Raw genomic sequence first — 22,443 nt, forward strand, 5'->3', positions numbered from 1 at the left:
TAAGCCTTTTTGTCGCAGAGGTTATTATATTTTTATGAATTTTAAGTTTTATGTTACCCACGCATTATCGATTTATCATACATAGGTAAGTGGATTACAAAAAGCTTATCAGCTAGGGGAAAGAGATAAAAATCTCTTGCTAGGGGATGTTATTCTCAAGCGATATGAGTCTCCCACTCGTTCAAGCCATACGAGCTAACGTTATTGCGATCGTTTATCCCGCTGGTCATGTTTGATTTGGAGTTAGGGTGGACAGTGAGGGTAGGGGGCGGGGGAAGGGCGAAATCTTCCCCCCTATCCTCACCCCTCTCCTAATTTGTGACCGTCAGTCGCCCCCTTAGTACAAATTTATTTTTCTCTCTTATTTTTTGCTGCCATTAAAATCAAAGATGGCGGCCATAATTTTTGTTAAGAAAATACTGAGCTCTCGCACGCCAAAATTACGTCTGCTCTGCAGGTTAACTGGTTTAGACGTAAGTGTGTAGCAACTACAAAGGAATATTTTCGATTCAGTCCTGGATTATAAAGATAAAGGGTCGTCCGGTTGGCGGATGAAAACCCAGGTTCGAATCCTCAAATAAATGCGAGACGTTTACGTTGGAGAATGGATTACCAGTTTCGTGAGTAAAAAATTCATATCTCTGACGACTGAGCTTGCGAAGAAGGCTTACATAAATATTTTGTCGGCACAAGACACTACACGGTGTGGGTACCAGGCCGGTATATCATAGGAAGGAAACCAGAGGTATATATAGGCAGGAGAATGGCACGTGATAGTCATCTAGGTCTCTGAATCAACCTAGAGTCGGAGCTCCATTTAGTTCAACTTTGATTTTTAGTTATGTCTTTAACATCGGCTACTTTTGTTCTTTACAAGCTTCCGTAAAATGGGCTTATAGTTTCCGGAGCTAAAGTCTTAATTCTTACTCAGATATCCTGCCTTTTTTTCCCCATCGGGCTTTTTGACAGGTTTTCCTGGTCTCCGTTCTAATAACTTTTACACTGTAAGCGGTTGCTCAGCTCCGTCTACGAGACGTATCCAACGTTTCTTTGTTTTTTGTTTTTTATATGTGTCTTTAACTTAGGCTGTTTTATATTTCAGTGACTCCGTGACTCGTAGATCGGTACCGTTGCTCTTGACTGTAAACTGCTTACGTAGTGTTATTTGCACTTGCTTGGCAATCTTATCGGCAGTTTTTTTTTGTCAGCCTAAGTGGCCGATTTTTGTTTGCACACCTTTTCATTAGGGGGGGGGGGGGGCTTTTTGGTTCACGTTGATGACGATTTGTAGTCGTGCACATATGAGAGATTAGAAGTGAACTTCCCAGCCCAACTGGCAGTCTTATGCAAAGTTTGTTGGATTGTAAATGTGCCAGCCTAACTGGTATGTACGATTTGTACTCGTGCACATATGTGGCATTTTGGTCCAAAGCAGTGGACTTCCCAGCCCAACTGGCATTCTTACCCAAAGTTTGTTGAATTGTGAGTTTGTTACCCTAACTGGCATGTTCGATTTGTACATGTGTACATATTTAGGATTTTGGTCCAAAGTAGTGGATCCCCCAGCCTAACTGGTAGTTTAAGCTAAGTTTGTTTGATTCGTAGTCTTATCCACCCAACCGGCAGGATTGATTGTACACGTACTTCTATTCATATTTTAAGATTTTAGTTCACAGTAGTGGATTTCCCAGCTTAACTGGCAGTCGAACGGAAAGATTGTGCAAGTAACGGCAAGTTTTGAACGGGCATCACGCAGATGACCGTGGTAGCGTGTTATACCTCTAGGACGAACGGTCGAAGTGCACTCTTAATAATTTACTTTACCTAGTTCACACAAGCTTAAAGTCTTGCGAACTTTTTAATATCGTAAAGTGATTTGGGTTGGTTTTTGCCAGGCCCTCCCCGAAAAAATGTATTTGTTAACAAGCTCAACTGTTTGCATGCGGTTTAGTGGATACTAAATACAGCGCATGCTTGACATGACATGACCTTACTTGGCGTGAAACCTTGCTTTGTTGTAAGGCTGTGCAGACTCGAAAACAATTTTATGTAGTCAGTTACACCGCTTGAACAATTAGTCAAGTCCTCAGCTCTCCAAAAGCAAAACGAATTCTGTAAAGCTACCTATCGCAAATCGTATTTTATGTTAAGCATCTTGTCAAGACAATACGTGCATCTTTTGTGCTTAATAGTCTTCAATGTAAATCATTCTCGACATCTTGTAAATGTATCCTTTTTTTCTTCTTTGACGTTTCATCTAATTAACAATCAGAAATTTCAGGATTCTTTTGGCTCTCCTTATTAGAAACAGTCTCCTCCAAAATGCTGTAAACTGGATCCCGGGTCGCACTTATTGCATCATCATGTTGAGTGGTCTCCTGTGGTGGCTCACCACAAAACTCCTCTATAACTTGGTACACTGGATCGTTTTCATTTTGGTCCTCGTCTACGTCCGTCGTCTCCTGGCCCCCTATCAATATTTCCTCCACGATATTGTACACAAGTTGTTCAATACTTAGCGGACCATACTCTTGAAGGAACCTTATTGTTTCGTTTTTAGCATGCTTCTTCACAGATTCTGGAATCTGGGGGTTATGTTTAAAGCTCTGAAATTTTTGTCTCTGGGGAACGTTTAGTCGATCGTGCACTTGTTCTTCTTCTAAGTTTTGTCCCAAGGTTCTGGCCCAAGTTTTTGTCTGCTTTTTCACAGACGCTGTAATCTGGGGGTTTTGTTTGAAGCTTTGAAAGTTGGGTCTCTGAGAGACAGGGAATGAATCGTGCATGTGTTCATCTTCAAAGGTTTGTTTCAAGGTTCTGTCCCAAAGTTCTGCCTGCTTCTTTACAAACGCTGGAATCTGGGGGATTTGATTAAAGCTTTTAAAGTTGTGTCTCTGAGGGAAGGGGAATGGATCGTGCATTTGTTCATCTTCAAAGGTTTGCCCCAAGGGATTGCTTATCTCGTTGAATGAGGTTCTCCGGTCCACTGGTACTTGATATGTCGAAGTATAAATAGCTGAGAAAAAATACCAAACGTTTTATCTCTCGATAAATATAACTCATTACTGAGTGTCATCCACTACACTTTCAATACACTTTGTTAGTTTCTATCGCAGCAATCTATTGCTCATATATCCATCGGTGCTGCAGAGACAAATATGACTGAAAACTTGACAATATTGAATATCTTGGCAACAGAAATGAGTTCAAGTGTTCGTGGGTATCATAGGCAAGGGAGGATATGATTATTATTTTTAGGCACAGTAATACTTTTAGATATGGCGAAGAGTCGGTCATTTGTTCAAAAGAATCATAGATTATTTTTACTAATCAAGTTATTTCACTTTAAAATTGTTCAGAAGTGTTAGTCATGTATTCCTGATGAACGTCTTGAGAAATCGTGGAAGAGTCATGACTTACGTATGATCAACTGAAATATTAAAGACACCTCTGTGCGAATGTCTTGAGATTTTTTAAAATTTTTAACAAATTCCGGCCCCATATTGTTCTTCTGTGAATTAATTTTACCACGGAGCTAATGAAAGAAATTAAACTTACAAGGCTCTCTGAAAGTGAGTGAAAAGTAACCATTCGGTTCTTCCTCGGGAAACTCTGCGTTTGTATGCGAATGGATGACTTCTGGAACCTGAAACTCAAGGGAATGAAAAGTTATTTTCATCATCGATGCAGGTTTGAAAAAAAAACAAAAATCGAAACGAAACTAAGCAAGAAGAGAATATGTAAACAACATGATGTTGCTCATAAATACCACAGTGGAATGCAAAATTTAGGTTCTACCTGATGACGCTTCACAGGGGAGGGGGGCGAGCCCGAGCCGGGTAGATATGGAATTTCTCGTCGAGTGCTTAACTCGATGGCTCACGATGAGCGCAGTGAACGAGTGATGAGATGTCGAATTGAACACGAGAAGAAAAATTTCATATCTATAACCAACCATGAATTATTGTGTTTATCATATAAACACAGCAGCCCTTTACTGACAAGAAAAGTCCACTTTGTCACTGGATGAAAATGAAAGGATCGACACTCGAATTAAAAAGTGCGTTGGCGCACTTAAGCTGACTGACATGTGTTGAGTCACTACAAAAATAAACCATGGGCCTAATTTTCAGTTATTGAATTGGTCCTCTCCGTTAAATCTTTTAGTAGTTGATTTTCGTTCTCAGCCGCGAGAAACGCCATCACCAAAGCCACTAAATACGTAATTATCGGTTTTTCTTTTCGTAATTTGGTTTTCTTCCGTCTTGAACGTCACTGTATGTAAGCGATACGAATTTTTCCGTATTTTAGTAGCCATAATCCGAACAGATTCCGACAAAGGACCATGGATTGAAAATGGTGAAGGCTTTGCCGTTCATTCATCAACCTGACCGAGTGGCGCGCAAGGCGAGTGACGTGTCAGCAGCTGATTGGCGATTGTAAAAAATATCGTATGTTTTTCACGTGTGCTGTTAAGGCTTTTCTCAGGGCTGGAAATCCTTGTATAACACCGTATGATGATGTAATATATATAACAGAAGATCTGGTGGAAAGTAATACACATCCATGAGACCTTCCTTAATGACGTTGGTTAATAAGGAAAATGTGAAAGTAAGACAGCGGTTTTCCACCCAAGAACAAAAAGTGGGTCCGCAATGGTTACAAAACAAATCACTCATAAAAATGAAAGAATACGAGCGCCTCGCAAGCGATTTTTTTGAACAACTTTATAACAGGTGCTGATGAAGCGTTAATATTAGATTACCTGTGATTCCCTTTCTTCAACTGTTCCCATGTGGCCTATGTTTCTGAGAACAGAATGTAATTATCATTAAGCCATTGAGAAACTTGTTGCACAATTTGATAGCGTAAGCAAGCCTCCATAATGTACACACGTTAAGTGAAGGTGGCGTGCCCTTTAGTTGCCCATAATATTTTTATTCCCTAAGTACCCCCAACAGACGAATTAAAAAGAGCGGATCTTAAAAGCCCTATTAATATAGCAGAATGATGGATTAGCGAACGCATTTCAAGAGTTGTGTACTTACTTGGAACTTAGACTGCGTCGACATACGACGAAAGCCATAATGATGACAAGGACCATAGAAGATACTGAGACACTTATGATGATCCAAACAGCGTTTTGCTGACTGTTGTGACCTGTGCTTCGTCCAGTGTCATCTGGATGGGAGCGCGAAGTAGTACTCTGAGAATGAGACCAGAATGTTCACCTTTTTAGAGATTTGTCATCACTAGTAGCTAGACAGTATAATGAAAGAGAGCGTAAATTCGAAAAGGATGTGAAGTCTTTTCTTTGTAATCGATAAACAACATAGTAAGTCCAGCAGTCACAGATTCGGAGATAATAAGAGCTTTGAGTAACTTTATCAAGAGAGCTTTTATTGAAAAACCCTCTTTCAATGAATTTCACATGCCGGCTCATTATCCTTACTTGAAGTGCGACGTCCTGTCGCGTAGGAGATGGCGAGATTTCGAGTGTCGTGCTTGGCTGAAGGGTGGCAGTTTCTTGGTGCCCATCCGTTTTAGGAATTGCGGTGGTTTTCGGCGTCGATGAAATCATATCTGGTGATTTGGAAGGGACTTTCCGTAGTGGCGGTTTAGAAGTATTGGTGACGTCGCCTGGTACGATCGGAATAAAAATCACATCAAAACAACGATGATGATCAGATAATTATTTTTAGCCAATTTTTCTTAAAGTAACTTACTTACTATGAATCAGTTACTCAAAAAAATGACCCTTGCTTCAGAATTTAAACTGATCAGTGTCAAATGGGAGATAAGAAGCGAAGACAATGGCTCCTATGAAAGCGCATCCGTCGTATGTGAGGTATTTTTGGCTCACCCCTCTTTGTGAGATTTCCAAAAAATTTCCTATGATTAACTAATCCAATGCGGTTAAATTGATCACATATGGGAATTTTAAGCACTCTCTTTCCGCTCTTTACTACACTATACACCATTCCTGGGAGTAACAAATTCTCAGAACTAACATTCGAAGATATCTATGGTGGACTACACGTAGCATTTCTATCGAGATTTTAAAATTAAAAGGCTCAACTTCAATTCCATTATGATTTTACAAAAAGCGCCGGGTACAGCTATCTGCCCTTCCTTGTGTCCCCCTCTCGTCCTTCAAACCTCCCCACCCCTCCCTCTATACACCTTAGAATCAACATAATGATCAACTTTGATATAATGGTGGTTTGGTTAAGCACGGATTTGATCTGGGCTTCTACTTACATATGATACTTCCTTCCATCTTAAACAACAAGCAGCCATTTCGGTTTTGTGTTGCACTTGTATTCGCACACTGAATACCCAAATTGATAATGTGCCCCCTCAGTAAGTGTGAGTCGTAAACATTTTTTTCAACCTGTTGGAGTGAAAAATCATATTTATACAACAGTACAGCGTTATATTACTTCATTGTGATCATTGGCGACATTTTGAAAGCTTTCTTCTGAAAGCTTTTTTCCTCCCTTCTTTTTTAATTTATCTAAACTGGTTGCCGGCTTGTGTCCGAGGTTCAGTAGAAATTAAAAAGTCATTCATGCTAACATTAGAGCAGGTCAGTGATCTTCGTCTGAAAGAGGGGCGTGGGCAGGTCCTCCATTTCCTTGTTGTGGTTTGTGATCCTCATTATTTCCTCATTATTATATTGAGATATCTCTGGTTATTTTATTGTCGCCCTTAACAAAAGAAGGTCGCATGCCCCTTTGGGACACCCTCTACCCTCCTCCTTTGGGATAACCCCTCCCCACCTGTCTGAACGACGTCCTTGGGCGCTTAGAACAAAACTGGTTTCTTACCTGTAAAATGTAATTTTGTCGTCCACTTTCCAGTTTAAATAGATTGTCTATCACATCGAGTTTCTGCGCTAAAGAAAGTCGTGAATCATCACACTCGGAATACCAAGTGTATGCCCTGTTTAACGTGCATCTATCCCAGTTGTTAGGTAAAGAAATTTCCTTCTCGTCACCGATATTTAATACGCGCAAACTTGAATTTAAAGACTCGTCGATGAACATTGTTCTCATAGCTTGTGTACAACCTATAATCGAAAAGAGAACAATTTCATGTGAGGAATATGACTTGCCTTTAGTGGCCAATCTTATGCGTGTTTCTATGCCTATGATGTCAATATATAAAAGTTAGACTGGAAAGCAACAATTGAAGCTCAAAGACAACTTTTTTTCATCCTCGGAAATCCCTGAATTTCAGAATAATTGGATTTTAAAATCTATATATTTATCCATTCATTTCATACCTTAACTTATTGCTTTATATTTTTGTTTTTTTCGAAATATTGATAAGGTTTTATTTGCTCGTGTTTCTGTGCACGTGCAGATAATGTAATATAGTGACGTCTGAAATTATAAGTATAATGTGCAGCACAGCCATCTGGATTTCTCATGATAATAATGGTATTTTCTTTTTCCCGCCATTTCATGACCCAGATAGTTCCTTTACGTGTGTTAAAAATATTTTTAAAACCGTTTACTTTACTTCTGAAAGTGTGTAATATACATCGCAAAATATATATGATTTGATAAATCAGTGATAAGTTGCCTTCAAGTCGCCTCAAGTTCTTTTGTTTAAGTGCTTTTCTTATTGAAATATTGTTCTCTTTACAGTAAGGATGTCAGTTGTCTGAGTTTCAAAACTGCAGCTACATAGTAAACACGTTTGGTAATGATTTTGAATAACACTCGGTTAGTTATGGCGTTTATTAACCTTGTTTTATTTACCAAAGAGGGAACGAGGACGCATAATAAAGGGCGATTGGGACAATAATCTTCAGACTCTCTTTCCCAACATCAAGATGTTCTACAATCTTTTTTCAGTCAATATATTCAATTTTTCCGTCAGTAGACAAGTAGCATGTAATTTCATGCGTCCATAAACATTTTTTTCGAACTGGATGAGTACTCTTGCTTTGGTCGCTGGCAAAATTAAATCCGTAAAGATAGAATCATTGAATTTGAACGTTGGTAACCAAAAGCACTCCAATTTTGAAAGAAGAGGAGAATTAAAAGGAGAAAAGAGAAGACAAACTAAAAAACAAAAACAAACAAAACGGAACGAAACAAAACAGAAATTTCTCCTGGTACAACGTGTAAGTAATCATTTCATTCTTTTTATCGGATATCTTGATCTATGCTGAAAATTTACGAACGATATAATGGAAAATAGAAATGTTGTCAGAATGGTTTACCTAAGCAGAAAAAGTACATCAGAGCATACAGGGCATGACATAGTGCAAGTATTAACTAAAGAAAGTATTATATTTATTTGTTTAGTTTCGGTTGGTTATCAGCTCGTCCCTCGCGATTTTTAAACTGATGGGGCGTGGAGAACGAGTCATTTTAAATGTACTAATTTCTCTGGGTCAAACTTTATGAGAAAGGCTGGATATCAGTTACATCAACAAGTACAGTTTAAAAATGAAGATCTTTCTCCAGGGTTTTTCTTAAAAATGACGTAGTACAACTCTGGCTGGTGTAGAAATTCACGGGTATGGAGTATTTTGGTAGTTCTAAATGATTTAGCCATTCGTTTATATTAAGCATGTACAGTGGTATACTATATGTAAGTAGAATAATAAATTAGAGAAGCGAGAAATTATAGAATAGAGAGGAAAGGGCGAGAGTTCTTGGTGCCTAGCGTAAAAGCGTTTTGCGGTCTGCAGCTAGTTTCTCCGTCATTACGACCCAGCATACTTGGTTGTGAACTTGTTAACAAAAAAAAAATGTGTACCTTTTTCACCAGGTTTGCTGTGTTGTTGAGATTGTAGATTCATCCTTACATCATTGTTCTCATAGCACGACCATTGCGTTTCAAACGGCTTGAATGTGGCCTCCTTTAAAAGACAGGAACAGTTGCAGCTCTGAGTGATAGCTTCCGCATTAAAGGCGTTGCAATCATACTCGTTGTTATGTGGGCACAAAGAAGAAGGAATCTCGAAGGAATCTGCACCGTTTTGTACCGTTCTGTGAACCTTAAAAAGCACTGCTAATGTTTGATAATTGTCTCTTAACTGAGTCATCAAGAAAACCGAGAGAATAGCTATCGTTTTCATAATGATCGAGTAGAGCTCGAAACAACCTTCTATTTTGCCGTATAGAGGAATTCTTTTTGATGAAGAACAGCGAATTTGCAATGATTCTTGTGTACAAAGCGGTGTTTACTTGTAGACGTGCTGGCGCTCTAAACACTGTGTGCACTTGAATTGGATATTGCACTTCGGAAAGAAATAACCTTTGTTCACTCCGATTCCAAATTTATTCTCACGATTTTCGACATTCGTCTTCGCCCCTTTTATAAACAAGTTGGTAACCTGTATCAAGCCTAAAAGACGAATCCAAGGGGGGTCGCAGGGGAGTCATTTCTCACCACTTGTATTTAAGTGCTAGACCAGTTTGTTCATAGTACAGTAATGGCAAATCAATATAAACAAAACATAACATTCACTTTTCAAAACACAAATAAAGCGAAAAAAGCCCCTAAAAATTTATCCCGATGATGTTTCATTTGAACAGACGTATTTCAATCCGCAGATCCCTTTGAAAGCAAAAGGAAAAAAAAGGTTCATTTTCTTTACTCTTTCACTTATCGTGCGCGGACCTTACGAGATCGAAAAAAACAGCGGATATCTATGATGAAATAATTTGCAAACAACGATGAAACGATGAGTCAAACTCAATGGGTTTCACTCTTGTTTTACTCTTATCATTTCTTAAGCAGACAGGTTAGCCGATATTTTAAAAATCTTGGTCACGTAAATAAGTCGGCAGCGGTACAGTTAAAGAGATATTTACTTTTTATCTTTAGGCCTCGATGGATTTTGTTTCGATTTCTTCAACATTTTGACGCGTTGACACACAGAGCGTCTCACTCAGTGAATCAACAATTTAGCAAACCGAAATCCTGACAGACATAACGACCCAGCTTTCCTTCAGCAAATGAAAATCTGCCAATATAATTTATTGAGTCTCAAAAAGTTTTCACCATGATTTATCCTTTTCGTCGGTTGCGTGTTGATGAGACTGCGTCACCCATGCTAATATCCTAAAATGAGGCACCTCGCTGCTTGCGTTTACAGCTCAGAAAGGATCCTTTCACCCTTTATTGCTTATGACCTAACTATTTTTACGCCCTCGCTTTCTCGTCAGGGGAGTTGTACGATCTGAAACTTCATTACGACCTATTCGGATGTTTTCATGATTTCAGTTTCATTTGCACCCCCAACTTAATATTCAGCGCTGACGTCACATAGCGTATGTCTTCAGTGAATGCTGAAACATTCGGTATTGTTTGTTCTTTATAGTATACGACACCCATTATAAACAACCGCAAAGTGGAATGATTGAGAGGTAAGTAAGAAGACTGCGCTCTAAACGAAAGGAAAGTTTGTATGTAAACCATATGCACCCACTCTCTTAGGGCAAGTTGAATATGTGTTGATTACGTGATTTCGACTTTGCTTTCCGAATGTTAGAAGGGCTGGAAATGACTTACAGAGTGCAATAAACTTATCAATATTGTTTCATGAGAATTAAAACAAATTCTTTTGTGAGGAAGTGAAATCATATGGTTATTGAGTTTGTTTCGAGGTTTGTTTATTCCACTGATTTTAAGATTCAACAAATGGCAGACACGTCAACGTAACGACAAAAAGGTACAAAAAGGTAAAGAACAGTGGTGTCTCTGATGAAATGCCTCATTGCCAAACTTTAAGATCTTGGGCATAAAATTGACAAAACAATTTTCTATCGCGTCCTACGGTACACGCCAGTTCTTATATTTATGACCTTATATAATAGCTCACTTCGTTCTCGCGGCTCTTCGGAACTAGTTGACGAAAGGTCGTCAAGGATATTGCAGCTATGTTTCGCCTGGTATACAACTCCTTTTTCTCAAAACCTGAGAGTGTCCTATTGCTAAACGATTGATAAAAACTAGCTGATCTCTTACTCTGTTTCTTTAGCTTACTCTGTTTTGAATACAGCTTTGATTATTAGTCCGAGGATGACAGTAAAAAACTTAGAATCCATAAAATTATAAAACCACAAGTTTGAGGTCTTACCGCTTGTGGTGAGTGACAATTGCTCAATATTTCTTCTTCCTCCTCACTGAAAAATGAAGCGCTTTAACATAATGTAAGATATTTTGTCTCAACCATCACAGAACACCTCAATATTCTCTCTTAGAATGGCTTTTTTGGGGGCAGGGCGTGTTTTATTACTGAGGTTTAAGAATATGGAACAAACCTTAGTTGAGACTTCAAGTGACTAAAGAGCACGACGATTGTTTTATTTTGAAAAACGCTTTAACAATGAATTGTGTGTGATGGAAAATAAGTTAGGATAATTGATATAACAGTAAGTTTCTTTTTCTCTCAGGATCAAGGGCTCTCTCAGGGATGCAAAGTAAGTACATCATGAAAGTTAACGTCAAAGACTCAAAGAAAGCAACGATCATGTGTGGTTGTAAGAGTCCTTTCTGTAAATCACTGTAATACTCGCAGAAAAAACTCGCAGAAAAAACATTGATTTTCGACTCGTGCAAACTCGTGCTGATGTAAGCCACGGCTCGACAGAGGAGTCTTTGTAGCTCATTTGGTAGAGCATCGGGATGCAAAAGCTGAACTAGCAACTTTTATGCTTCAAATCGTATCCGAGAACTTAGATTGTTTCTTTCTCGCTCGCGATAAAGTTTATCACCCTTCTCGAAGTCTTTCCTTGCAGCAACGAATGTTGCCCAGTTGTGCAAAGAACCTTTACAGTCAGGCAGATGTTAATTTCAGTTCACAATATTCCTGGTAACTTTCCCACGCATCACACCTATAAATGAAACTCAATGTTCTCATCGGAACTCATTACGAGATTTGACCGGAACATTTGATTTCCTTCCTGTTGCTTTCTGTATTGTATCAGCCAAGAAGTATCTTTGAATCTTTTGCGTTTTGCTAATTAAGCTCCATTTTAAGAGGCAGTGATGCTCGAACATGAATATAATTATGAATAAAATGTAACGGTTTACCGAGGAATAATTGAATAAAGTTAGTTTGCCAGCCAATGACAATAAGAGAAAGAGAAGGATATCTGATAGTTTATTTTTTTATAACAAGATATTTTTCTTTTCTTTACCCAATTTCATTTTCATTTTGCTGTTTCCAGGCTGCTTGTATCTGCTTACAGGACTAACTTCAATAAGTTTGAAAAATTAATTATCCTTCGACTCCCACGATTTGATCAGTAAACCTTCCTTCCAAGTCCTATACATTTCTTCTAAATGCGGTTTTAAGATAATCCTCTTGCCGACAATTTTATGTATTTTCAGCGCTTTTTTCTGAAAATGTTTTAAAATTGAGAGAAGTTACAACTCAATCACGTCTTCCATAACAAGAAAATTTAATCCAGATATTAGGCTAATACATCGCAAAATATCACCAAAGAGTGTAAAAGGTAGACTAGCGGAGTTAACTTCCTACTTTGACGAGTTTTGCACACATTTTCAAAACTTGCTGTTTACCTTGTGAGAATTTTAAGATATTTCAAAAGTTTGCAGTTTTCTCCTTGTTCGTGAACGGAAAAAGTCACTCCATCAAGGCTCAATTTGTTTCTAGACGCATAAATTCAACGGTGTTTCTTTTGAAATCCCGAATAATTATATACCTCTCTTCATAAAATATCATATTCTTTGCGTAAAGTACAAAAAGGCAAATTAACAGTCAGACACCTCACCACACTATTTCTGATTTTACTTCCTTTCGACGACTGTTATCTACTGGGTACAATAATTTACTTAGAAGAGCAGGAACTGCAAACCTTTCTAGATCAAGATAATTTGCTAGTTAGTTGTCTAGATAGTTAGTTATCCTATTTGTTATAGAATTAATCTTTTTATTATAATTATTTATTAATGTAGATATTAGCACCCGAGTGCTACACTGTAAATTCGAGGGTAAATAAAGTTTATTGAGTGATTGATTGATTGATTGATTGATTGAGAGCCATCAAAGACACCAATAAACACTTCTTTCGCTGTTTCTTCTAATAGGCACAATTTTTGTGGCAAGAGATCTAAAGTTGAGGGTTTGGAAGAAAAACAAGCAATCGCAGCCGTCTGTTATAAGAGGCCTGGAGGAACTTTGAACTTACTCGGATCTCTGCCATTAATTAAGAAATCCTATAATTTAAAGCGCTACCAATCTTGCTCTACAAAATCTGTTATTGCACTTTGGACCGTTATTGGGATTTCTTAACCAGAAATGTTGTTTTAGGGCTTTTCATCCTTTGTCATTGGCCACCGCATATATTGGGGCGTTTGTACAACTGTTAGAGTATCGAACCTCCATACTGTTAGAATACACAGGGCCTTCACAATCGTTACATGGATCCGGACCCTCTAAAACGTTATACACATGATCTTTGGTAGTCAACTGAGAATAACTATCTCCTTCCTCTGTAAGACTTTGGCTGGACCTCTCAAGGACATTGTAAACGGGGTTATTTGTGGGTGGAGAGGCTCCATATTGATAGGGTCCCTCCAGGGTGTTGTAATATGGATCTCCAACGGGTACGGACCCATACCACGAAGCCCTATCTGCGTCTATTGCATCATTTTCATCCACTTCGTTGTACACTGGTTCCGATTGATTTGGAGCATCGCCAACAGGTTTTTGTATTTCTGTTACATCTTCCACGGCGAAGTACAAAGGGTTGTCTGATGTCAAAGTTCCAGAATTTCCTGGCGGTAGGGCACCTGTCTTTTTATCATCGATAACAGTGGAATCTAACGAGGAAAATTTGCAAACACTACGTTATGATTTGGAGCTGAGGGTTGGTTCCAACTACTAGGTTGGACAATCTTTGAAACAATAGCTTGTCACAATCGCCAAAGCTGCTAATTTACTTAATCAGTAGGGTTACTTAGGCCCACAGCAAATCACAACAGCTACTTCAAAGAAAAAAAGGATTAATGTCTAACCGTTCGAAACGTAACGACTTCTTACGTCCATCTGAAACGCTTGGTTTGTCTTTGAGTTGCACGAGGTGGTGTTCTGGCAAAATAAAGTGAGCATGTGTTACTATTTTGCTCGGATCAGTAAACGGAAGCCCATAAATATTCGTTTGGTGAAGAGAGCAGCAAGCTGGGAAATACCTCCATTTAGGACTTATTCCAAAAATTATGTTGCACTGGTAATTTCTAGACTCGAGCCATACAGTATTCTACGAATAAAGATAAATGATATAACCTTGGAAACCGAGTCGTTGAATAATGATTACCTCCATGCTGGCAAAGATTTGATTGTTTCTGAACTTCCTTGTAATATAAAAAAACGCAGTACAACTAGACCCCAGAGAATAGTTAATCAAGGGAAATAATCCTGAAACAACATATTTCAGTGTTCAGGGTAATCGTTTGGTTTTTTTTTTTTTTTTTTTTTTTTTTCAGACCTGCATGTGCACAAGCTTTCAAAGCATTCCAGCAACGTTGTAATAACTGATCAAAAAGAAAAAAACAAATAATTATAGGATGCCTCCAGCTTTCAAAATCGCTCTTCTGTACTTTTTAGGAACAATAAGGTCTCCATGGGGAATTCGGTCTTTTAGCCTAAGTTTCTCTCATTAAGGGATATAAAACTCATCATTTCTTCGTTATTGAGAGTGTCATTCGTAACCAAACAAAGACTTTTCCACCTCATTGCTTGCTTGGCCATTGGTAATCGCGCTAGCACCGTTTCTGTGAACAAAATACAGTACATATTATTTACATCAATCACAGATTTAACGATTTGATAGGAAGAGGTAGTTTGTAAATCTACATTGCAAGTCTTAGCGAACGGAAAAGAATGATAAAAAAATACAGGGTTTACTAATAGACGAGGTGAATCACTTAACAGTTTTCAATAGATTTTGGACGACAAACATTCCAGGGGTTTAAACAAATGGCTTAGAATCAGTCGGGATGTCATAATGTCAAGTGATCATCAACGTATCTTGAAATCTTTTTTTATACGTCAGAGTTTGACTCTTTGATTCATAAGAGTAATCAGTAAACAAGTTCGCGTCAAAATTAGTTTACAAACTGCCGAACTGAAACGTAGTGGAAATTTAAAATCATTGGGTTGATCAGTGTCATAGTATAACACCAGATGCTTAGGAATGCACAAAAATGATTGAGTGAGTGGACTAAGCTGTTTGGATATTAGAGGTCAATAGATTGAAACATTTCGGTAGCAGAAACATCACACGAGTCGGGTGTTGTCTTGGCATCATTCTATCGCACCGGTTAAAGGATAAAAAAGGGGGTAGCACGCCATCAAAACGATACTTCTTACTTTTAGGAATACAACCACCCAACTAAGGTATCTCCTATCATAAAATGTGGACGTGCACAAGTCGTCAAGGATGCTTTGAATTAATCCAGTTTGTTTAGTCAACCTTAAGTACAAACATTATAAACGATTACACAACCTGAGAGGTAGAAAAATTATAACTTGGCAATCATTACCTGGATTTGCGACGTCGATGAATGGATAAAGTAGCAATCAGCAATAATAAAATTACGACGGCAACAATCACCCCGGAAACGATGCCAATAATTATGGAAGAAGAGTCAACATCGTCGCTTTTGCCTTTTTTGCCTGAGTTAGCTCGAGTGGATCTCTGCGAGAAAATTTTTGGAAAGGATCATGAAGCGGCCAGCAAGAGGGAAAAACACGAGGAGCGAAATGCTGGAAACCAACATTTTCCTTTCATTATTCCAAAGGTCACGAAGATATTCTGACAGATTTAATTCAATTTTCAAACACTGCTCTGCCGATAAAGAATGAGAGATTTACCAAGGTCACAAACGTATTGATCTAAACTTAGAACTAAACAAAGACCAGAATATTTTAACTCTGACAATTTTCATGAATTGCCAAGCTAATGCAAACAATGAGACAAGCTGAGCTAAGCACATTCCTCGCGACCATGTGCTTGTTTCAAAAATTTATTTGCCAACCTCAATTGCATCCTGATGAACCTAAACATTTTCCTTCAAGTGTGTATGATGAGATATTCATACCTGTGTTGGGTAAATCGTCTCTTCAGTGCCCTTCGTTATGGGCTTCTGTCGAGATAAACAATTGAAACAGATCAAATCTGCGAAATAAAGGCATTTCTAGCCATAGGAAACAAGTGAAGCTCTCGGCTGATCCTTGTCATTTAATCCTTCCAAATTGTTTGGAACACCATTTCGATCATACTTTCTATTCTACTTTCAACTTGGTAATTTAGTATTACCAACTGAGTTGATTACGTAAATTGACCACCGTAGCTGATGTTTCAACCATTAGCCCATCATCAGAGCAAATGGGGAAGGGCTAACGCTCGAAAAGTCAGTTTCGAAACTCTTTACGGTGGCCAATTTACGTTATTAACTCAGTTGATAATACTTAATTACCCCGCCATACTCTTCCACCGACGCAGCACCACAGTTTCTTTAGGAAATTACCCCCTTTATTCATATTTCGCTTGCAACTTGGTCTGACATTGCTCTTACTAAGGAGGGAGCATTTGAACTGTGATAGAGAAACTAGAAGACGATCGCGCAAAAGAGGATAATTTTATCATAATGTCTTCTCAGATTAACTTTCAATGTGTTGGTGACCTCAAATACTGTAAACTAGGGTGAGATCCAACAGCCCAGCGCGATGCTCACTTAGTTTAGATCAGACGGACAGTTGAATCGCTTTTAAAACATAGGATCTAATGGTGTAAAAGGTTTAATATGGTACCTATCTAAGGTAATCGTACCGTAGATGGAAGTGTATGCACCAAAGATGAAGTTGCAGGACTAAGTGTTGACCCCATTGAGTATTCTACGGGACCTGAAAATCAACAAGATTGATAAAGAATTATGTTCATTTACGTCTGTTCGCCAGACCCATTTGGACGACTGCTGCTAACCAGTTCATTGTAAAGAAGAGAATGTATGGCAAAGCCTTTGATGCATCCCAAACCAATTGAGAAAATGAAAGAATTTTAACTTCTAAAAAGTTGATACAAAGGGCTTGGCTCAACGGAAGCTGAATAAAATCATCCACCGGGTAAGTCGCTAGTCAGTGTGAAAGCGTTGAAGAAAACTAACAATTTTACCGAGCAGTCCGTCCGAAAGTTTTTTATTTCGTGAACCGCAACCGTTATAAAAAAGGAATTCCTGAGCAAATTGAGCCAATCAAGTTAGCACAGTTAGGAAAAAGGTTCCTTTACAATGTCCATAAAAACTCTACCAAACATGAGCTTACAGGTGATATTTCCTTCCAGCTTGAAGAGTAGACAGCCTTCAAAAGGAGGCTGGGAGCAGCTTACTCCCAGATTTATTATTTTTCCCTGCAATATGGCGATTGGGTCAACTACCTGTTGGTTAGAAAACAATGCAAAATCTATATTATATGTAACAGAGGAAATTGCTTAGGCTTATGAAGACAAGAACCCATCTGGTATTGAATACTTCGGTCTTTAAGTGGTCAATATCGAAAAATCTGATTAGCCTCCCATAATAATCTATAACATAAATCGGGAAATCCTGAGCTATTCACGGTTCATGGTTGTTACAAATCTAAGAATCCAGTCAATCCTTCTTTTCATGAGCAACAACCCAAGAAAACAGAGTCGATGTGGATATTTGTATGGAGACTCAATAGACTACAAACAGTGGCATGTTTGATTCAAATTATACAGTTGTGTTAATTAGTCATATTACCAGCTAAAGCTAAAATTACCGAGTGACTTTACGAATTTTTAAAAAGAGTGTGTTACACTTAAGTAACACTGCACCCGGGATCTGGGAGCAATAATCGTTTTTTTTTTTTTTAAAGTTGCTTCATCAGCGCTTTCCCTTCGGCAAATCGCCGGGAAAGGGTCATGTGCACGTTAATAGGCCACTTGTGAACACCCTCGACTTAAATGATTTCAAGAAAAAGAACAAGAATCAACTCTTTCTTAAATGGAAACTTTGTCGGGATCAGAAGTGTCAATCTTTAAGAAGAAAAATTAAAAAGAAAAAAAATAGCCTGATACCTCAAAGGGCTTTCAGAGGTTGACTTTAAAACTTTACTCACCTTTATATAGTATGCTCCACTCTTGTTACTCCATCCTAAGACAAAGATTTCCTTTGTTCTATTAGTAAGTTTGTCAACTGGAGTCTTTTCCCCACGACAACCAATGACCCAGGAAGAACTAGTGTTTAAAACACAGGAGGCATTCTTCTTGTATAATGCTGTTTTCCTTCCCCAGCTCGGCTGAGTACCTAGAGTGTATAATTCATGCCACTCTCTCTCGTAATGAAATAAGGTGTTGTTCGTACATCCTGTTCATAGAAGTAAAGCGGGAGAAATTTACGTTAACTCCACGTTTATGCAATTCGTTTGGAATGGAATGTGTTCCGTTTAAGTGCAAGAGATAGCTAAACAGAAAACAAATCAACAACGCTCAACTACAAAACTGCAAACCCATATATCAACGGTATGAGGGACGGGAAAAGAGATAAAGTCATGAAAAAATGATAAATATCAGTAAGGATAACAAATGATTATAATGAGAGATATTTGGCATACGATATGAAGAATTTAAATTAATTCAAATATTGAGAGTGAAAAGGTTAAAAGAGCTATTCATAACGGCTTGGGCATCTCAAACTTAACCCGATTTGGTTAAGTTCGTCATTCTTAATCCTATATTTCCTTCGTTTTTCCTTTCAGTGCGGTGTTATTTCTTTTCTGTTTTAATACCCTGGCAAACCACTATTCTTTGTCTTTCATGAGCATTCATAGGAGGTTTTCTAGTCTGTAAAACGATGAAACAAACCGTGACGTAAACTTCATTAAAATTCAGTACTTAAAGATAAATCCAAGCTTCTCTTAAAGAAAGAATTCTTAGGGGTCTAGGTCACATCCTTTTCAGTTTCAAGCGAGGTTGACGATCTGTTTTCAATCTTTAAGGAAATATTCTCAGTTTCCAAGGCTGCTCGATGTAGTTGTGTTCGCTTTATCTTTAACTTAAAAAGAAAATACGATTGCTCGAAAAAAGGAAACAGAATGTAAGATTGGCGGACAGAGAGTTGCGTGAACCGCTTATACAGCTACGGCTTAGCTGACAGCAACATGAGTCGTCATCCGTGACAGATTACCTTCGTTTTGTTTGTTTTTACTCGAAATTGATAATAAAAACTTCACTAGCTTATAACTGCAACTCGATTGTTACAATGTGGAAATCAGTTCCATCGAATGACGCCTTTGCCTACGTTTGATATCGTGGGTAATCTCTTTTACGTTGTTATTGCTAGATACGGAGCTAATAATTGTATTAATGATTCAACTTCCGTTGCCTGGCACGTGAACTCATTTTTAAACATTTCTAAGTACTTGAAGCCTCTGAAAAAGATAATGCTCAATCCGAAAAGTTTCTTACAACGGAAACTGGAATCTAGAGCATCACTTCAATGACGGTCTCGTAAAAAGTTAAATTGCGAGGAATAAGTAACTAAAAGGTGTATTTGCCTGCTACCTGTGTTTCCGCTGTCAATCGGGTTGCGAAATATCTATTCTCACACCCAATATTTATCATACTCACCGAGTTTATTTCGCACCAGCTTATTCTCCAGACACATCCAGGTGTTATTTACATACGTGACAGTGGCAAATTTATGGGAACAGCGACACAAGTACTGGTCTTTAGAGTCATCTTTTGTGCACGATTCGTTACAGTAGTTACCACCAGTTCCAATTCTCCCTCGGTAACAAGCCGACGACGGAACAACAAACCAGTCAAACACCTTTTTCCAAGTTTGTGGGTCTTTAGGCTGCGAAATAATCCTATTGATCTGGATAGATTCTGGGAAAGTGACATCAATGGAAGATAGAAAGACTACCATGAAGAACTTCGCTCGTGATTCCTTCATTTCCTTCAACTACCAAAGCATGCACGCCGTATGACTCCTTATCTAGGGTTCGCACATGATTTGCACAGGTTAATGTGAATGTACATTTGGCAGAGATCTCTGGCAATAAGATGACTTCAATCCTTCGGACCTCTTGCCCCGAGAGAGTATTCGCTTTGCTTTCGATTTCAGTGAACGACATTAATAATCACTACGGAGAGTAATCTGCGCTGAATCAGTGTCGTGTTACACGATATCTCTGTCATCCATTGTCAATATTAACTTTTTCTGGAAGATAAGGAATGGATGGGACTCCCAAATGAACTTCGAACTGGGCTGGACTGAACACATTTCGACTGGACCACCTCTGAAGCCCAGTTTTCTGAGGATAAAAAGCTCTAAACAGGAAAGAATTTTGTAGCGATAAATCTATCTAAACCTTGACGAAAAGCTCCTTGAAAGGAGAAGTAACCTCCGAAGAAACTTTCAAAAATAATTGTGAAAATGAAGGTGTCAGGTTTTGAATGTCCAAGCTGAATGTCCAAAGATCCACTCTGCCAATTTGGACTGAGCTTAGTACTCAGGGTGCTTACCTTACCTTGACCTCACAATTTTTTGATAAAACTCACCTTTATCTTAAGAAACATCGTCGACCACTTAAGGGCCAGGGCTTTATTAATGAAGCACAACTGGTGTTATAAGCGATCGTCATGAACCCGTACTTTACAACCTCTGTTTTTAAACATTTTTTTCTTTGGCATAAGTGAAATTGTTGGCTTCCGGTTAATGCAGCCAGAATATTCCCCCGAACCCCTTCTTTTCCTTGAGCTTATTTTCAAGTATTTTAACTGTGACGAGTCTGTAAGGATTGTTATCTATCTGTTAAGTTGTAACGGAAATGAAGTTGTGCACAAACTTAAGTTAATAGATATCTTTTAAAAACGAAAAATTTTCAATGAATAATGATTAAAGCTGCTTCAACTTTAACTACCGTTTAGTTCCAATAGAATTTACAGTTCGAATTTTTAGAGTTCATCTCTGAAAAAACAATATCGTGGGTATTAAGAGGCATAGACAGCGATCCTGGCACTCGCCTTCATCGCTATGGTAGAAGGCATTGAGAAATGCAGGCTGAAGGGAGGTTAAGAAAATTATTATTACTCGCTATATACGGTATTTTACAAAAGTTAAGAGGCGATCTCTGAAAGAGTGGTCCAAGGTATTTCGCATCGGAAAAAAGTTTTCCCTCAAACTTTGCCCAATAAACTATCTTTGGTAGCAAGTAAATAAAACCACATTAGTTTCTGGAAATACGTTAAAATAAAATTTTTAGAGCTCTCAAAAGTCAAAGCTGCTAAAGGCCCTTTTTTGACCTCTTGCAACATCGAAAATTTCAAAAGTTGAATAACCTGGTCCTCGTATCCCACCGCATGCAGCAAAAAATCTTTTGTATTTTTAAACTGTGTGATATGTTAGGTGAACAAAAAGTATTTCAATTTTGATATTTGTTTATTTAGGGGTTCGTCATAATTTATTTAAAAACACTCGTTAGACAGCTTTCTGAAATTGGTCAAAAGTACTCTTTTCTTCTTGGTTGATATTGCTCAAGTCGAGACCAGACCATTAAGAACTCCGCTTGATTTCTTCTAATATGATGTTTGGCTGCAGAAAAATATAAAAACATCTTGCACTTATTAATTTTGTTCGCTGCGGTGACTTCAAACTTTCAGCGATTTTGCTAGCGTGACAGCCGATTATGCAAATTAGTTCATTGAACAAACTCCGACCGTTTTATATAAGTAGCTCAATAAATCTTAGATTTTAACCTTTTTAAGTTGAAAAGATAGTAGGACAGTGCTTTTAGACTACACCGATTGATACTTTGAACATTTCAAAAGGCAAGAATTTGACAAATTATACCCTCTCGTGACGCAAGACGTCAACAACAATGCATCGAATATCATAATTTGATTAGCGCTCGCCTAACATTTTAATGGCAAACTCTTTTTTAAAAATTTGGCTTCTGCTATTTCATGCATATTTGAGTTTTGACTGGTTATGCTATTCAAATCTGTATGAACATTTCAGAGCCAAACTACAGGATTCTATTTAGTGTAACCGGCGATACCAGCACATACTAAAATACACCGTGACCAGTGACTCTGTCACGTAATTCAATTATGTAATTATCCTGAATTGCTTCTCCTTTCTAAATAAAGCAGCGATAACATCATTTTTTGGATCAGAATTCTAGTCGGCAGGAATAAGAGAAAGTTTGTCTGCACACCTGTCTTGAAGACAGTTCTATTCAGAACTTTAGCATAGATCCAATTCAAGTCTTATATGCATATATTGATAGCCTCGCCGATGTTGCACAAAAGCCCAGGATTACACATTTGGAATCCCAAGTAGATTGTTGGGAAAAATGCTCCTTTCCCAAAAAACCTGAGTTTGTTCAAAAAGCTGGGGAAGCGTGCCAGCTGGTGTGCGATG

The 22,443-nt window shown here is 38.2% G+C and overlaps 2 protein-coding genes across 2 annotated transcripts; both read right to left on the reverse strand.

Moving 5' to 3' along the window:
- Positions 1–1,684: 1,684 nt before the first annotated feature.
- On the reverse strand, positions 1,685–9,221 carry LOC131781533 (uncharacterized). The gene is made up of 8 exons (XM_059098203.2): positions 8,776–9,221; positions 6,828–7,069; positions 6,259–6,391; positions 5,450–5,637; positions 5,046–5,203; positions 4,763–4,805; positions 3,556–3,643; positions 1,685–3,013 (listed from the first exon to the last, which is right to left on the reverse strand). The coding sequence occupies exons 1-8, from the start codon at positions 9,095–9,097 to the stop codon at positions 2,262–2,264; spliced, it is 1,926 nt and encodes a 641-aa protein (XP_058954186.2). The 5' UTR covers positions 9,098–9,221; the 3' UTR covers positions 1,685–2,261.
- A 3,191-nt stretch (positions 9,222–12,412) lies between these two features.
- On the reverse strand, positions 12,413–20,197 carry LOC131781556 (uncharacterized). Its single transcript, XM_066174275.1, has 9 exons — positions 19,644–20,197; positions 18,134–18,381; positions 17,318–17,429; positions 16,827–16,900; positions 16,096–16,140; positions 15,538–15,692; positions 14,724–14,766; positions 14,011–14,083; positions 12,413–13,815 (listed from the first exon to the last, which is right to left on the reverse strand). The coding sequence occupies exons 1-9, from the start codon at positions 19,969–19,971 to the stop codon at positions 13,310–13,312; spliced, it is 1,584 nt and encodes a 527-aa protein (XP_066030372.1). The 5' UTR covers positions 19,972–20,197; the 3' UTR covers positions 12,413–13,309.
- Between the last annotated feature and the right edge of the window lie 2,246 nt (positions 20,198–22,443).

Source organism: Pocillopora verrucosa, chromosome 11, assembly GCF_036669915.1.
Source record: "Pocillopora verrucosa isolate sample1 chromosome 11, ASM3666991v2, whole genome shotgun sequence".
Taxonomy (NCBI): domain Eukaryota; kingdom Metazoa; phylum Cnidaria; class Anthozoa; order Scleractinia; family Pocilloporidae; genus Pocillopora; species Pocillopora verrucosa.

Excerpts from the sequence above, each read along its gene's own strand:
- LOC131781533 (XM_059098203.2), bottom strand. The coding sequence starts at position 9,097 with ATGAAAACGATAGCTATTCTCTCGGTTTTCTTGATGACTCAGTTAAGA. Across the intron at positions 5,638-6,258 it reads GATGGAAGGAAGTATCATAT|GCGACGTCACCAATACTTCT; the intron begins GTAAGTAGAAGC and ends CGATCGTACCAG. Across the intron at positions 4,806-5,045 it reads CGACGCAGTCTAAGTTCCAA|AAACATAGGCCACATGGGAA; the intron begins GTAAGTACACAA and ends TTCTGTTCTCAG.
- LOC131781556 (XM_066174275.1), bottom strand. The coding sequence starts at position 19,971 with ATGAAGGAATCACGAGCGAAGTTCTTCATGGTAGTCTTTCTATCTTCC. Across the intron at positions 18,382-19,643 it reads GCTGGTGCGAAATAAACTCG|GATGTACGAACAACACCTTA; the intron begins GTGAGTATGATA and ends TTCTATGAACAG. Across the intron at positions 17,430-18,133 it reads GTGGAGCATACTATATAAAG|GTAGTTGACCCAATCGCCAT; the intron begins GTGAGTAAAGTT and ends TCTAACCAACAG.